Here is a 17,781-nt window from a genome sequence, read left to right as displayed (position 1 = left end):
GGGTCACCCGGTGCAGGTCCAGTCGGACAATGCTACCACCGTGGCCTACATAAACAGGCAAGGAGGAACTCGCAGTCGGGAGGCTCTCGTAGAGGTCTCTCGGATCCTGGTTTGGGCGGAGCGCAATCTTCCGGCCATATCAGCGGTCTTCATCCCGGGAGTGCTAAATTGGCAGGCGGACTTTCTAAGTCGCCAGGACGTTCATCCAGGGGAATGGTCCCTGCACCCGGACGTTTTTCAACTACTGGTGGACAGGTGGGGTCTTCCAGAAATCGACCTCATGGCGTCCCGGCACAACAACAAGTTGCCGGTGTACGGGTCTCGCACAAGAGACGAAGGGGCGTCTCTGGTGGATGCTCTGTCCGTCCGGTGGACGTTCAGGTTCACATACCTGTTCCCTCCGGTCTCCCTTCTTCCACGGGTAGTCCGGAAATTCAAACAGGAAGGAGGGATGCTCCTGTTGATAGCTCCCGCGTGGCCCAGACGGCACTGGTTCTCAGACCTTCAGGGTCTGTCCGTGGACAGTCCTCTGCGGTTGCCGCTACGACCGGACATTCTGTCTCAGGGTCCTTGTCTTCACCCGGACCTGACTCGGCTGTCTTTGGCGGCGTGGCTATTGAGACGGCCATGCTGAGGTCCCGGGGGTTTTCCAGCTCTGTGGTGCGTACCATGTTACGAGCTCGGAAACCGTCTTCCGCGAGGATATACCATCGCGTGTGGCATATGTTCTTCCAGTGGTGTCGACCGAGAGGTTATGCACCGCGGGAGTTTCGTCTGTCTCGGATTCTCGCCTTCCTGCAAGCGGGACTAGATCATGGGCTTCGCCTTGTTTCTTTGAAGGTACAGGTTTCGGCCCTATCTGTCTGGTTTCACCGTAGGATTGCTACAATCCCGGATGTGCGCACCTTTATGCAAGGTGTTCTCCGTATTCAGCCGCCCTTTGTTCCACCTGTGGCGCCTTGGGATTTGGCTGTGGTCCTGAGGGCTCTCCAAGGACCGCCGTTTGAACCACTGGGCTCAGTGGATATTAAATGGCTAACAGCTAAGACTGTTTTCCTTCTGGCCGTTGCTTCAGCCAGACGTGTTTCTGAGTTAGGGGCTCTTTCTTGTAGACCCCCTTTCTTGGTTTTTCATGGGAACAGGGCAGTGCTCCGCACTCGGCCCAAGTTTCTTCCCAAAGTTGTTTCCCAGTTTCATGTTAACGAGGAAATAGTTGTTCCGGCCTTTAACTCACCGGGTCTTTCCGTGGGTGAGGCCTCTTTGGATGTTGTGCGGGCCTTAAGGACTTATGTGGACCACACTTCTTTGTTTAGGAAGTCGGACGCTTTGTTGTTCTCTATGGCTTCTGTAAAAAGGGTTGGCCTGCTTCAAAGCAAACTTTGGCAGCCTGGATCCGTATGGCTATTTCTGAAGCTTATCTTCATGAAGGCCTACCGGTCCCTCCTTCTCTGAAGGCTCATTCCACTAGGTCTGTGGGTCCTTCGTGGGCAGCTTGACGTGGTGCCTCGGCAGTTCAGATCTGCAAGGCTGCTACGTGGTCTTCTGTCCATACCTTCGTGAGGTATTACAGGTTTGACACCTTCGCCTCTCAGGATGCTTCCTTCAGGCGGCGGATTCTCCTTTCTGCACAGGAGCGTCCCCACCCTTAAAGGATACTGCTTTGGGACATCCCCAAGGTATCCTGTGGATACCCTATGGACCCTGAAGTAGAAAATATGAGATATGGTAAGAACTTACCCTTGTTATCTCTATTTCTACGAAGTCCATAGGGTTCCACAGGACTCCCGCCCTGTCGCACCTGTGCTGCAGATGGGCTTTGCTCTGGTCACCGGTTTTCCGTCTCCCTCTGGTGAGAATGTGATTCTTGTATGTGTCCAGATCTTTGTTCTCTCTCTTCCTTCTCCTCCTCCGGCCTATGGCTTGGTAACTAACTGAGGTGCCTTGGCCTGGGGGCGGGGTATAGGAGGGGGACCTAGTGCATCCTGGGAGGCTGAAAGCTTAACTCTTTGGTGCCCTGCGACTGACGTCACACCTATACCCCAAGGTATCCTGTGGAACCCTATGGACTTCGTAGAAATAGAGATAACAAGGGTAAGTTCTTACCATATCTCATATTGTTTGGTTAGACATTTTTTGCTCAACCTTTAAACTGGCAGGTGTTATTATCTGATAAATGGAAAAACAAAAAAATCTAAATTTTGTGGATGCCTCTGTACTGATATAATAATATTGGAGCCAATATCCCCTCCCTGGTGTAAACGCTTAGGGCATATTTACTAAAGGGAGAATTTTTAGAAGTGGAGATGTTGCAAATAGCAACCAATCAGATTCTACTTAACATTTATCTAGCAGCTTCTAAAAGATAATAGCTAGAATCTGATCGGTTGCTATGGGCAACATCTCCACTTCTAAAAACTATCACTTTAGTAAATATACTTCTTAGTGTATACATTTCCCCAATTGGAGCCATTATACCATGCCCCCCAACTGTCCCACTTTTCCCACCAGCAGGCCACAGCATTCCACAGTGGAGGGAATGTTGAGGGTGCGCTCTCTCACTGCTGCTCATTGGGTGAATAGATACCATGTGCCTACACAAGACAATTAATCCGTGCGGAGGAGAGACAGGGGAGTAGTACGGCAGCTTGGGGAGCACTGGACACGCCCCAGAGTGATGGAAATGGTGACATGATTAGAGGCCACACCCCCTTGCCATGGGTTACACCCCTTTTCTGTGTACACACTTTCGGCTTGTGCAGAGAGTCCCTCTTCCTACCTGCCATATGTTGGAATATATGTTATACATAATGCTTCTTAGGATTTCCGTATATTTTTTTTGTTACCCGTAATATGGAGCAACAAGAGTAAAATGTACTAAAACATTTAACGGAGAGAGTTACGAAGCAGCGGCTTCTGTAAGCCGCTGCTTCCCGGCGGGTTACATGTACATAATTAAAACGGCACCCAGAGTCAGTGTAAAGCACGCCGGGCTTTACACTGACTCCGGGTGCTTAAATATGTTTGCAACCCGCCGGGAAGCAGCGGCTTACAGAAGCCGCTGCTTTGTAAATTCTCCCCAACATCTAAGCTTGTTTTCCCCACACTGGAGCTGATGCAGAGATGAAAGTCATCCGTAATTGCTCCTGTGTTGCATTCATGGCAGTAAATGTGTATATTCGCCTGTTTAATGAATTGTACGTATCTGTACAGTAGGACTTCCAACAACTGCGCATAGCTGTCAATTCTGTGGTCACACCCTCACTGAACTAAGGGCCTAATTCAGAGACGGACGGTAATGCAATCGCAGCTGCATTCTCTCATGTATCGCAGTTGCTAAAATATGCTAATGCCTTCCAAAGCACAGCCGCACATATCGACGCCCACAGCTGCCTTCTCATATCCGTACAACAGCGTAAACATCGGTACCATCGATGCAGTCATGTTGCATATGTGTCAAGTCTGACCAGCCGCAAACACTGCAGCTCTCCTTACTACTCTCATGCTGCACAGGAGATCGCAGTGACTAATTTATGCATGCCCAACTAACAGCTTTTAAACGGTCAGACATGCCCGCGTTCTTCTAACCCCCCCATTACCACCCTCAAATGCTGACTGCCCGTCACTCACTTTGCGAATGGTATACAAACGTAATTGCAAAACAATCGAGGCATAGTGCGGCGTTCGTGCATGCGCATTAACAAGCGGTAGCTCGTTCTGCGTAACTATCGCCATTACGTCCGTCTCTGAATCAGGCACTTAGTCTACATATGAAGACCCCATTACCACCCTGTTACGCCCCTTCAGCTGCGAGTGAAGATGCAACTTAGGGCCTGATTCAGGTTGGATTGCAACTGCGATTATGCACGCTATCGGCTGATTGCTGCGTTCTGCGCATGTGTATGCATCGCAGTGCGTGTGTGCGAACCAGCCACTGCGATCGGAACAGTGATCGTAGTGACTATGCAGAAACATCGCAGAGTGATTGACAGGAAGTAGCGTTTGGGGGAGGTGTTTGAACACCGTTACAGCAGTGTGCATAAATTATCCACTGCGATGGCATACACAGCCTGAGCTCTCACTGCGTACTAGAAGGTAGGTAAGTCCTGAGTAAGGTCAGACCTTGTGCAAGTGTGTGTGAGGCTGCAATGGTACTCAATGTTACCGATGTTTTCGCAGTCTTGCAAAGTATTACAGATGTGTGTAAGGTAAGGTGGGCGTCCTTATGTAGTGCTGCGACAGCATAGCGATCGCAATGGATTAGCATATCATAGCAGTGAGACTGTGTGCGTAATCGCAGCCGTAATCGCAGTTGCGATCCAACCTGAATCAGACTCTTAGGCGCATATGATGAAGTATTTCTCGTAGTTACATATACTCGGTAAAACCACACAAAATATGTCTGCAAAACTGACGTGCTCAGCTCTGCATTGTCCCTACTGCCTCTGAGAACCCCCTGCTAACTAGAGTGTTAGAGGTCTATTTACTAAGCAGTGTTAGGAGACAGAGTGAAAAGTGATAAGGTGCCAACCAATCAGCTTCCAATTGCCATCTCACAGGCTGTGTTTGAAAAATGACAGTTGGGAGCTGATTGGCTGGCACCTTATCACTTTTCACTCTGTCTCATAACACTGCTTAGTAAATAGACCCCTGTGTGCTCCTCACAGTGACTGTAGGAAGATGAACAGCATTTGGTGAAACGTGTATATCAATGAACAACCACAATTATTTACTTTTTTCCTCTTGATGACAGGTTTTCGCTAAAGGTGCATACACATGTAGCAACTTTTTGAACGATTTTACTATAACGACGTCGTTATCGTTCAATCGTTGAAAAAATCGTTCAGTTTCTGAGTTATAACGATGAACGATTATCGTTCCCGTTTGTAGTTCATTCTGACTGACCATCTGAACGATTTTCATTAAGGGAAGCTGCAAAAATCATTTGTAGTTCAAAAAATCGTTCATTACACTTTAAAAAATCTGACAGATAATCTGACAGAAAATCGTTCATAAAATCGTTGGTAACAAAATCGTTGTGTGTGTATGCAGCATTATGTGCCTATGTGATTATGTATAATGATTTTAATAATCCCAGAGCAGCTAATTAAGTGTATTCATCTCTTGCAGGATAACTACCACTGTTGCATGCAGCATGGATTTAACAAAGTATCCCATGGACAAGCAGATGTGCACTTTGCAACTGGAAAGCTGTAAGAAGTTATTATTACTATAATTGCCCAAAACTATTATTATCTTTGAACTTACGGACTTGTGTGTAGCTGTAAAGGTTAATAAATGTGCGCCAGGTTGATTTGTTTAAAACTTTTTCTATATTCTTATGCTTGAAAGGCAATTATTTCTATAAATAGCACCCAAAGCTCTATTCATCATTACTGACCCACAGTGCCTGTCATTGGCCATATGTAACTTCTCTGGCTGTCAGAGGCTACAAGTTTTCCTATAGAGCCTCGTTTTCCAGTTTGCCAGTCACTGAAAGCGCAGATTACGCTACCTGTTGTGACTATAGTAAGTGATTAATTTCAGAGGAGCGAAAGGTTCTGTGTTTGAAGTATCCTAAAATAAATTGGTATATTAATGAATTATTCGGGTATAACAGACTGTGGACCTGATCCAGCAGTTGCTAATATGCACGCAATTAGTCGATTGTTGTGTTCTGCGCATGGGTATACTATGCATTGCAGTGTGCGTGCGCAAACTACCAATTGCGATGGGAATTGCAATTGCAGAGGCTACGAAAACCCAGAGCAGAGTGAATGACAGGAAGTGCTGTTTGTGGGTGGTGACGGGGGCGTGCATAAATTATCTACTGCATGGCCATAAGCAGCCATAGCACTGATAGCGTGCGTGGCTGTTAGCACACAAGGTCAGGGCTTGTGCAAGTGTGCATATGGATACGATTTTACTCGATGGTACCGATTGTTTCGCTATGTTCCCCTGGTATTTGAGTAAGGGGAAGTGGGCGTCCTTATGTCTGGCTGCGTTCGCAATGTGAATGCAAACATTTAAAAAGCACCCCTGATATTAGCAACTGCGGCGCGTGCGTATAAGCAGAACAACGATCCGTAGTGAATCAGGCCCTGTGTTTGTTCCCACACCCCTGTTCCTTTCTAGGGGAAGGAGGTCCGGAATTGCAAAGAGGGATCCGATCGGATACCTCAGCCGCTGTTCGGCTCCTTCCGCCGATCGCAAGGTTTTTGCGCACTTGTGTGAACTCATGCGCACTGGCACTGCCGAGTCACACTGTGCTCCATATTTTCTGCGTACAGGATTGCAGTAGTATGCTGAGACATGCTCCGAAAAATGGTCGTGACAATCCTGTATTTTACTGCCACTACTCTTAGCCGCCCCCAAATGGTCCCTGGCTATCGATCACTTTGCAAAGAAATCCTCACTGCGAGCAACATCACTAAGGTAGCTTGGCGTGTGCGAAGTGCTACTGTGGCGCATGTAAAGTCGGACGATAATCGCTCAACTGCGTAAATATTGGCACCTCTGAATCAGGCCCTAATTTCAGGAAAATTGTATGAAAGCCTGGGAATTGCTAGCCATGGCGGAGCATCTAGAGGGCGCATTTATCAATGAGTTTGATCATACACAATGAGTTTTAAAACTTGTTGCGTATGATAAAGGCACACCAGCCAATCAGCTCCCAACTGTCATCTGTTTGAAAAATGACAGTTGGGAGCTGATTGGCTGGAGCACCATTTACAATACGCAATGAGTTTTAAAAAGCCTCCTATAACTACTAAATAGCACCTTTGGCTTCCACAGCCATACAGGGAAAGAAAAACACAAAGAGCCCAAAGAAATAGGAATATATATTTTTTTAACTGTACAACATAGCCATAATTAGAAATGTACTATTCAGAGCTGTCTGTAGCTCTAATAGGACGAATGCCAATAAACTGTATTAAGTGTAATAGTATACATTACTAGTCAAGGCATGCAGAGAAAGATTTTGGGGGAGATGTACTAAGCTCTGGAGAGTGAAAAAGTGGAGAAAGATATAGGGCCTCATTCAGAGGCAGTCGGAGGATGCAAGCGGTCGCTCAGAAACTGGGCGGCCGCTTGCATCCTGACCGGCCGCCTCTGTTTCGGTCTTTAGGCTGTGGGTTAACACCCACAGCTCTAACGACCGCTAGGGTGATGACCATCGCGACCATCGGGGCTTACGACGAGACCCTAGGGTAGGGTCTCACTTGTCGTAAGCCCCGGAAAGCTTCTGGCTCTGTCAGTGATGTCAGTGGGGCCTCCCCCAAACGGCAGGCGTTCCTATGGGAATGCCTCCGTTTGGGCTGCCACCCCCACGGCCCACCTTCCAAACAGGGCGAGCTGTCAATCAACATCGACAGCTCGCCCCCTTTGGAAAGAGACCCGCTATGACCGGCGCTGTCGGTCGTAGCGGGTCTCACACATGCGCACGAAGGAGCCGGCTCCCTCGTGCGCATGCGCACTAGACAAACATCGAGGCGGCCGTGCGGTCGTAGACCGTACGGCCGCCTCTGAATGAAGGCCATAGTACCAGCCAATTAACTCCTAATGGTCATTTTACAGCCTTTGTTTGAAAAATGACAGTTAGGAGCTGATTGGTTGGTACTTTATCTATCTCCAAGGCTTAGTACAACTCCCCCTTTGTGAAACAAAATGTAGTTAAAAAATTTGCCGATAGTGAATAATTTGCACCATACAAGGATAAATGCATGAAAAGGTAGCAAGAAATGAATGAAACCTAAAATTATTATTTTTTCTTTATTTTTCTGCTTTGTAAACTCTAAAAAAGATACTGACCTAATGTGGCACAGGAATTGCTCTCACAGCTCTAAACTCACTCACGATGTTTAGCCGCACTGAGGCAATTCTTACGCAAACTGAACGTGAATATTGGACCCATCTACAATTCTGAGAAGTTCCTTCACTGTACCTATGTAATCTGTTCATCCCTGCAGGGGGCTATAACATTAATGATGTCATGTTCTACTGGACCAGAGGAAACGATTCAGTACGAGGGCTGAACACCCTGCGCTTGGCGCAATATACAGTGGAAGACCACTACACGTCTGTATCTGAAGCCGTGTATGAAACTGGTAGGAGCCTCAATGTAATTCTATAGAGATGTGCGCGGATCCCCATGTTTTGGTTTTGGCAAAACAACCCTCAAGTGTTTTTGTTCATTTCTGTTTAACTTTTTAATTTCTTTAAAATTGATTAAAAAAAATAATTAAAACTAAAATCAGATTTCGGTTTTTAAATCCAAGTTCCGAACTTACAGCAGATCCGAGCTGGGACTCGTTTCGACTCGGTACCCCAAAAGTGATCCGATCCAGGATTTGATTCGTCTCGGAAACCCCAACAGTGATCCGAGCCGGGACTTGATTCGTCTCGGAACCCCAAAAGTGATCAGTGCCGGGACTCGATTTGACTCGGAACCCCAAAAGTGATCAGAGCCGAGACTCTATACGACTCGGAACCCCTAAGCAAAACCTGTACTGCACAGCTCTATAATTCACACAACATCAAACCATAGTAACAACAGCAACAGCATCCAAAAGTTTGAATTTGTACAGTACTTGTGAATTTCTAACAGGGATACGCCTCCCTCCCAAATACCGGCCAGTATGCAGACATAACAGAGGAAAACAAAGGGCTTGTCTACAACAGATGCAGTTTTTACATTTCATCCTGTGGTTGGTTAGTGTGACAACTTGCTGAAATTCACTACAGTGTTTTCCAGCCTTTTATACATGATCCTGAAAAAGTGGATGCTGTTGCTTTAAGTCAGGCTGTGTCAGCTCAGCTAAAGGAAAATAAATGAGATGTAACACATTGACATTGGTGCTAAAGTATATCATGACTTATATAACCTGCATCTGGTTCTCTGCCGTAGCCCCCAGCATGCTAGACAGCATCAAAAGCAATCGGAGGAAATAATACATTTTAATTGGTCTGTCTTGCAGCATAAGACAGGTTCACTACCCAAGCATGGAATAGATCTCTATGGTGCATCAGAACCAAGGCTTTGCAGATCTCTCTAACTGCGTAGACAGATCAGCTAGTCAGTAGGGAGGAATAGTATTACTCTGATAATGGTGATTAAAATCAGGAAATCAGTTCATTAAGTTAACTGGCTGATTCAACAGCCAGGGAGAGGATATTACTGCCGTCACTGTGCTTTGATTATAGCCGGACTTAACAGTCATTCTCTGCAGTCAGATACCTGGAGTTACATCAAGGATGATCTAATTCTATTTATTGATAGGTGGTGACGACAGGCACCTCTCTTTATTTCTATATGCAGAATGTTTTCTCATACCAGAATCTGTCTTCCAGAAACTGTAATGCTGCTGCCAGTGTTGCAGTTCTGTATGTAACTTTAAAAAAGGCTGTGGCAAAAATGCAGATAAATATGAATATTGAAAGCGCATTTATATTGTGGCAAACCCACTGCCAATCTTATGAAAAGTTACCCTGCATTTGATTTTGATGCAAAAGTGAGGCTTATCTTCAAAAATGTTTTAAACAATAAAACTATTTGGGCAAAATTAAAAGAAAACTACTATTATATCTGGTCACTGGCGTTTAGAAGAAACTAAAGTGCCTGGAATCCATCCAAATCAACAAATGTTGTCCATAATACGTTAGGGAAGTAAATGAAAATACTTCAGATTTGTAAATAAAAAAGTAATGCTTAAGCCGACCATGAAAAATTCTTTCATTGAAATGGTATACAGAATTTATATTATATTAGAGTATTATACTTGCATTTTTATTCATTGCATTTATTAGAGATATTCAATATCTACATTATTCAAAAAGTGAGCTGGGATGTAACAAAAGTATTATTATTGTTATAGTGCCCATGTAATTCATTTCCCCAGGACTGATATCCAACATGTACCAGCCTAAGCTCTTTAGCTGCGTCTGATTCCCCACACCCTGAATACTTTTCCACTTCCCACCTTTAGAAAACTGAAAAGTAAGAGCGGCTTACACACTGCAAGAGATACAAAAAGAGAGAGCATGAAAACACAGAGCTAACGCATTTCGTGAGAAGTGTGAAAAGAATCCCTATGTATATTCATCTACAATTATTATATAGATTATACAGCTATTAATGAATGTTGGCTCTTACTAGTATTTGCACACCTGACAACTCAACAAATAACACAAAATGTGGGACCATGTAGCTTGTAGCTAATACATTGGAGAGTGATAAACTACCAGTCACTCAGCTCCTAACTGTCATGTTACAGGCTGTGTTTGAAAAATGACAGGAGCTGATTGGTTGGTAGTTTATCACTCTGAAATGTTTCATTTTCCACAGCTTAGTACATCTGCCCCTCTAAGCCCCAACATCCCCATCGCTATACAGATTCATATATGCTCATATATGCCGCATTACTATGAATTACATTGCTTTGGAATTGTGACTATTCTAATGCTATTGTTCTACCTTTCCTCCACAGGGCGATATCCAAAGCTGGTGTTTCACTTTGAACTCAAAAGAAACATTTTGTATTTCATCCTGGAGACATATGTGCCATCAATCCTTTTGGTTGTACTCTCCTGGGTGTCCTTTTGGATCAGTCAATCTTCTGTACCCGCAAGAGTTTGTATAGGTAACACTTTCTATAGGACTATAGTGCTGGCAGCTTGTTTAGATTACTCTTAGATTGTGATGTTGCATACAGTGGCTCTAAAGGGGCCCATTGGGCTTTTTCACATTTACTGTGTTATTACATGATGGATTTCATTTTAATGTATTCCCGCTAATCAACACAAAGTGCTCGATACTGACTGTGGTGACAAATGGCTGTTTTGCTTCTGAGCAGCGTGTAAGAAACTGGGTTTAGGAGGTTGGGTACGGGATCCTGGCGGTCAGGATTCTTGCGGTCAGAATACCGATATCGACATCTAACCTCTAACCCTACCCCTAACCCATCTTTTTTGCAGCCTAACCCTTCCCCCTCCCCAAAAGCCTAACCCTAAACCTAACCCTCCCCCTAACCCTACTACTTACGTCAGGATGCTGGAGCCGGGATTCCGACTGCTGACGAGATTCCGGCGCCGGTATTCTGAACGCTGGCATCCCGAATGCCGGGATGACAACTACATCCTACATCCCAAAACTGCTAAATGCATGTAAAAACTTATTATTTATGCAATACGGGGAATCATTTTGGGTAAATTTGTGTACTAATTTTTTGCTTTTAGACATAAATGGGCAACGCCCTTTAAAATTAATATATTTTTTAAAATAAAAGAAAAAGATAATATTTTGAAACCAATTAAAAAGTAACATTTTTATCTTTAAATAAAATTTTAATTGAAATGTTTTATATATTTTTTATGACAAACATATAGTGTCAGTGTTCTCCCCAGAAAATGTTGCCAGTCGGGGGCATCAAGAAGTAGCCATGTGGGGGAGTTTGCAATTATGAAATGTTGAAATCCTTATCTTATATTGATTTAAACTCCAGTTTAACATTTTATATATTAATTCTTCACTTGTTCTTAGAGGCCAAGTTGTCTGCAGCTGTTTCATTATCGAAGGGCCTGATTCAGAGACGGACGCTAATGCAATCGCAGCTGCGTTTTCGTACTCAATGCAGCTGCGAAAATATGCTGATGTTTGCAAAGATCACCTGAGCATAAAGACGCCCACTGCTGCCTACTTACTTGCATGCGATGATGCATACCTGTGTAAATATCGGTGCCATCGAAGCACATAGGCGGCCATCTTGCCTTTGTGGCAGTTCTGACCAGCCGCAGACTTGGGAGCTCTCCTCTCACGCAGAGGGCTCTCATGCTGCGTATGCACTCGCAGTGGCTAATTTATGCATGGCCATGTAACGGCATTTAAACGGACAGGGACGCCTGCGTTTTTCTGACCACTCCCCATTACAAGCCCCAAAAGCTGACAACCTGTCACTCACTCTGCGATGGATTCCTCGGTGCGTCCGTAGTCGCAGTGCGATCGCTGCACACGTGCAGTGCAGCTTATATGCATGTGTGATGACAAACAATCGCTCGATCTGCGTGAACATTGCATTAGCGTCCATTTCTGAATCAGGCCCAAAGTCTGTAGGATCTGGTCCCTCTAGAGAGATCAGCGTCAGATTATTTAGTGTGATTTACTAAACAGGTATTAATTCATGTTAGAGTAGAAAATCCTCTTTAGAGCTGACCGGATACTGCTCCTTTTGCTTTTTGGACACAAATCCAGTTTGTAAGTGCCGCCCCCAGATACTGCCCCACTTGCTATTTGGACACAGATAGACAGACCCTGTTGCTGGCTAGACACAGCTGGCAGTGCCGCCCCCAGATACTGCCCCACTTGCTATTTGGACACAGATAGACAGACCCTGTTGCTGGCTAGACACAGCTGGCAGTGCTGCCCAGATATTGCCCCTCTTGCTATCTGAACTGATAACCAACCCAGAGAGTAGCCCCAGGCAGCTGCATGCCCTTCCTTTTATATTGGGGAAGGGATCTGCTCTGCCCTCCAGTTTAAGGCCATCTGGCACTGTGATGTGCCCGTAGGTCGCACTGCGCCAACTTTCTGTATGAAAAGTCAGTGCAGCACGACTTTCACCTGCGTCACAGTGCCGGACGGCAGGGTAATTTCGCTGTGTGGACCGCCTGAGAAATAAAGCGCGGGGAGAACACTGAGTGTATAGATATATTTACTAATCTTTTATGTGCTACAAATTATGTTTTTTTTTATATATATATATATATTTCTTTATTATCATTTTTTTGTACATTTAAATCTATTTGAATATAGAAGCTCCATTCAGACTGCATATTTTGGAGTTTGTGGTCATACCTTATTCTATTCTAACATCATAACATGTAAAGCTGAATCTCAGTTATGCTTTATGATTTTTGCAGGAGTCACAACTGTTCTCACTATGACCACACTCATGATGGGAGCCAGAAGTTCTCTTCCGAATGCAAACTGCTTTATAAAGGCTATTGATGTCTACCTTGGCATTTGCTTCAGCTTTATATTCGGGGCTCTTCTGGAATATGCAATTGCACACTTTTGTACTCTTCATCGCTCTGCACCAAGGACCACTGCAATGGTAATGTAACATCCCATCTAGTATCACCACGGCATACTATAACTGTCAGATATACTGTAATGTGTATATTCCGCGCCTGACACTGGGATTTCATTTTCTGTTACTCTCCTATTGCCTGGTACAAATACTTGCAATAAAACAAGAAATATATATATATATATATATATATATATATATATATATATATATATATATACACACACACACAGGAGGGCGCTGGCCACATTTCTTCTGATATTCTCCGGAATATTTTGGAATTAGTATGGGTTGCTTCTTAAACATTTGTTATTAGTATGAGGCACCAAAAGGGAAGTATTTACTATCCAGAGCTGCCAGAAGAAACTATGAATTCTCAGGTTGCCCTCTCCCAGATGCAGAAGCAGCCATTGCTGTCAGTTCAGGTCAGGAGGGTGTGAAGCTATTGGTCTATGCAGTCACATGCTATTTTCCCCTCTAACCCAGCTTGGAAGGGCCTGTGGTTGGGGCCAGAGCCATGTGCCCTGCTAGTCTGTTGCCCCATATGCCAAATTATAATAACTGCCAGGCTTTAAGGCAAGTCTACGGGGTATATTTACTAATGGACGATTTTAATTGATTGTGATCGATCAACATTTAGGTTGTATTTCTGGGGGTAAATCACACATTTATTAATACTTAAAGAACAAATCAAAAATTGTCCTTTAGTAGATGTGTTATTTAGCCCCTGAAGCACAACATCTATAGTCAGCATTTTGATCATTTTTCATCAATTTTAAATTGCTCAAAATTTTCCCTATTGGGAAAAAAGTACTATAGAAATAAAATGATGATGATGACTATTAATATAACAGTCATAGCTAGGTTTTATAATGTCTATTCTGTGTGGACAAAATCTCAATGTCATTTTTCTAGAAGATCCTAATGCTGCCTGCTGGTAGTGTCACCTGTTTTTACCATTACTGGCAGCTGTTAGATATTTCAACACAAAGTATTGTACAAATTGTCTCATCTATTTGTATTTTAAGGCACTTCAGAGCCATCTTGTTTTAAATATTCGTATCTACTGTATAATTAAAGTGAAATTGGCCAGAATCTGCCAGAGTCAGGTCTATGCAGCTCTAAATTACAAAAGTCAAAAGTGCAAAGCTGCACTAAAGCCACAGTAACCAATCATTTTTCTTTTACGGTGTAACTTGCACTAGACAGATGCAAGTTCATGACTGCTACAGTAGGTTGCTATGGTGTCACTGCAACTTTGCACCGTTGAACAATGTTAATTAATAGCTATTTTTAATGGGGTTAGATTTTGTAGTAATCCACAATTAATCACAGTTTTCAGCAATTGAAATAGACATTTAGGGCCTAATTAAGAGTCACAGCCAGAGCCAAATTAGTGCCTTAGGCAAGATTTTGTGTGGGGTCCCAGGATCCTAAAAAAAGGGGTTTGGCCTCATGGAAGGGGCATGGTCTCACTTGCTGTGGCCCTACCCCCATTGTGCTACGCTCCCAGCACACCTTACCCAGCACAGATCACAGCACAGCACCCATCATAGCGCCCATCACCCAGCACAGCACCCCTCTCCCAGCACAGTAACCCTCACCCAGCACCCCTGTCCCAGCACAGCACAGATCACAGCACCCATCACCCCTCTCCCAGCACATCACCCTTCACCAAGCACAGCACCCGTGTTAACCACTAGCCACTGTCCAGGTGCCCCGCCCCCGCAAACCACTGCCGGCTGTTCCGACGCTGCCCGCTCACTGTTTTCTGCTGCCAGGCCCAATCGGAGCTGTCAGTTGAGCACCGATCGTGAACGCTGCACTGTGGCAGTACCAGCTTCCAGAGTTTCTGCCCAGCCGGCAAGAGGTGCCCCGGCTGTGCCTGGCCTGCCTCGAATCTCTGCCTAGCCCTAGGTGGGCTGGGGTGCCCCTAGGCATTTGTTTAGTTTGTCTATGCCTAGAACCGGCTCTGGCCAGAGCCTTGTGTCTTTTGCGGCAGTTGCGGCTGTGACTTTATGCTAATGCCGCTATAAAACCTTTCTTTGGTGTACATCTGTTCATACGGATCATGGGCGTATTAACACCCGAGGGGACCCGTGTGCAACCCCCTTCTGCACAGCGCCCCCCTCCAACCAGGCATCTTACCTCACTCCAGCAAGCAGGTCCCTTCTCCGCCACAGTGCCACCTTCCCAGTGATGTTCAGAAAGATGGCAGCAACAGAATCTTTTCTGTCACTGCCCAGCCCCATCTTCCCGAACATCTCCATGCGTCCATTTAAGCTACCCCCTCTGTTACCTCCAAGTCATGGTCCAGGTAACCTCCAGTTTCATTGAGGTGATAATTTGCAGTTAATGTAATATAACAACACAGCTTAATGTGTTTCTTTTAAACAGCAGGATCCTGAAGAAGAAGATGAAGAACAAGAAGAGATCGATATGAATGGCACCATTGCTGCTGTTTCCAGTGGAGAAAAGAGACAAACTGGAGTTGACGTCATTAAAAAACAGAAGGTCCGAAGACGCCAAGTCTCCCCGACCATGAAGAGACTGCTTTGCCTTTTTTATTGCTTCCAGATTGAGAACCCACACCACATAGATAATTACTCTAGGCTCTCATTTCCATTGTGCTTTATGATAGTAAATGTTATTTACTGGGGGTATTATCTGTATTTTTGACCTATTTAGGCTAAAGAATATTGTGGTCTCATATTTGAAGCCAAGAAAACAAGCAAAAAATAATAATATACTCCTGGGAACTGGAAGGAACTATTTATTTTTCTGAAACATATTTTCAAGATTAAAACAGAATTATATCATAAGGCCTTGTTAAAGTGCACCTGTCACCTACACAGAGAAGATATACTGTATATACGTTCGCTAGGTACTAGTGACATCACTCCTCCTCACTACATCATCCTCGCGGTACTTGGTACAGCACACAAAATAAATGCTTCCACTGTGTAAATGACAGGAGCAATTTAAAAAACGAGTAATATCTATTTATTTGTTAAAATGTTATTTTCATTAATTTATTGACATGCTCAATTTAACATGTGTTTTCTATAATAGTCCTATGCGGCTCATTACATAATAATTACATTCATGTGCCAAGATTGCTTGGAACCAAAGCAACCAATCAAACTCTTGCTTTCATCATCTAACTTACACTAGACAGATACAAGCGATTTGCTGAATGGTGACTGGGGGTTCAGCACCAGTTATGCTACTAAATGCAGTGTTAGTAAATGAGAATGAATGGGTGTAAATAATTTTTTTTTGTGATTAATATGCATTTCTTGAACAAGTAAGCTCTGTGGTCATATGGGCTGTGTATGAAATACCGGCAGTCAAGTTGCCAGCTGTCAAAATACCGACAGCGGCATCCCGATGCTCAGTATCCCGACAGGGGTCCGGTAAGTATGCTAACCCTCCCCCGTTCTACCCCTAACCCTAACCCTCTGTTCTTGCATTCTCACATTAACACTCCCCAAACCACCCGACACCCTAACCTCCCCATTAGTGCCTAAACCTAACCCCCCTGTCCATAGCCTAACCCTAACCTCCCCCCCTGTAGCCTAACCCTAACCCGCATGTGGTGCCTAAAACTATCCCTCCTGCCCCCTTGGCTAACACCTAACCCGGCCCCGCTATACTTACGTTCGGGATGTCGGCTGTCGGGATTCCGGCGTCTGCATCAGAACTGGCATAGGCATTCCAGCGCTAGTGCTCTGTCCTGGGTCCGGATTCCGACACCAGGATTTCAACAGCCGGCATCCTGTGCGTCAGCATCTAAACTACATCCTGGTGATACAGCCATTATGAATTACATCGCTAGGATTGGATTAAGTCTAATTCAGACTGGCACGTATAAATAAAATACCATTAAAATACCATTAACATCATATAAAATCTAAGCTTACTTATCAATTGATTAAACGCAAATGGCATTCAACAATCTGAGACAAAAGCTGACTTAGCTGGAAAGGTTTTAAAATAATTGATAGATTGATATTTACAGCAGAGCAGGTGCACCAATGCATTTCATGTGCCAAATTGTCTATGTAGAACTTGGCACACTGCAATCCCTATCATGACCTTTATACAACTTGGTAAGAGAGACGTAGTGATTAACACTGTAAATTATGCCAGTAACCCCAGTCCCAGCTCTTTGTTACGTTGCATTATATAATTGGTCTTCTGTTCCAGGCACAGAACACTATGCTGTAATGCTGGGTACACATTAAACGATATGTGTACCAAGCGATCTGACAGACGACTGGACGGGCGACGGGCTTATATATCAGATGGCCTGTACACAATAGACGATCCGGTGCCCAAACCACCCGCTGCATGGGGTCGTCAGTTGCATTGTCAGATTGAGCTGCATGTTGGGACGACCTGACGATGTGGCTGATGACCTAACGGGAGCGCATATGGCCGACATACAGCATGCACTTTATACGATATTGACAATATGTCGGACCGTTCCGTCGGCTCGGCCGAAATTTCGTCTAATGTGTACCCAGCTTAATCTTGATGAGGTAGCCAAACGATATATGATGAGTTCTGTGCTTACAGTACTAAGTGAAAGTATGTCATACTTGCCTACTCTCCCATAATGTCCAGAAGAATCCTGAAATTCCATGAGCTTCCCAGTATAGCGGGAAAGTAGACCAGCCTCTTGAATCCAGTAAAG

General features: G+C 44.5%; 1 protein-coding gene across 1 annotated transcript in view; it reads left to right on the top strand.

Annotated features, from left to right (window-relative positions):
• Positions 1-16,572, top strand: part of LOC148518906 (gamma-aminobutyric acid receptor subunit pi-like) — a 107,293-nt gene extending 90,721 nt beyond the window's left edge. The window contains exons 4-8 of the mRNA XM_088477008.1: positions 5,128-5,210; positions 7,968-8,105; positions 10,485-10,637; positions 12,913-13,106; positions 15,480-16,572. Of these exons, the coding sequence (XP_088333134.1) occupies positions 5,128-5,210; positions 7,968-8,105; positions 10,485-10,637; positions 12,913-13,106; positions 15,480-15,761 (850 nt within the window). The 3' untranslated portion in view covers positions 15,762-16,572. The remainder of the gene's footprint in view (positions 1-5,127; positions 5,211-7,967; positions 8,106-10,484; positions 10,638-12,912; positions 13,107-15,479) is intronic.
• Positions 16,573-17,781: the final 1,209 nt, after the last annotated feature.

Source organism: Taudactylus pleione, unplaced genomic scaffold, assembly GCF_031769625.1.
Source record: "Taudactylus pleione unplaced genomic scaffold, aTauple2 ptg000198l, whole genome shotgun sequence".
NCBI classification, from domain to species: Eukaryota; Metazoa; Chordata; class Amphibia; order Anura; family Myobatrachidae; genus Taudactylus; species Taudactylus pleione.
The sequence above is the reverse complement of the archived record's forward strand: the minus strand, read 5'-3'. Positions and strand labels throughout refer to the sequence as shown.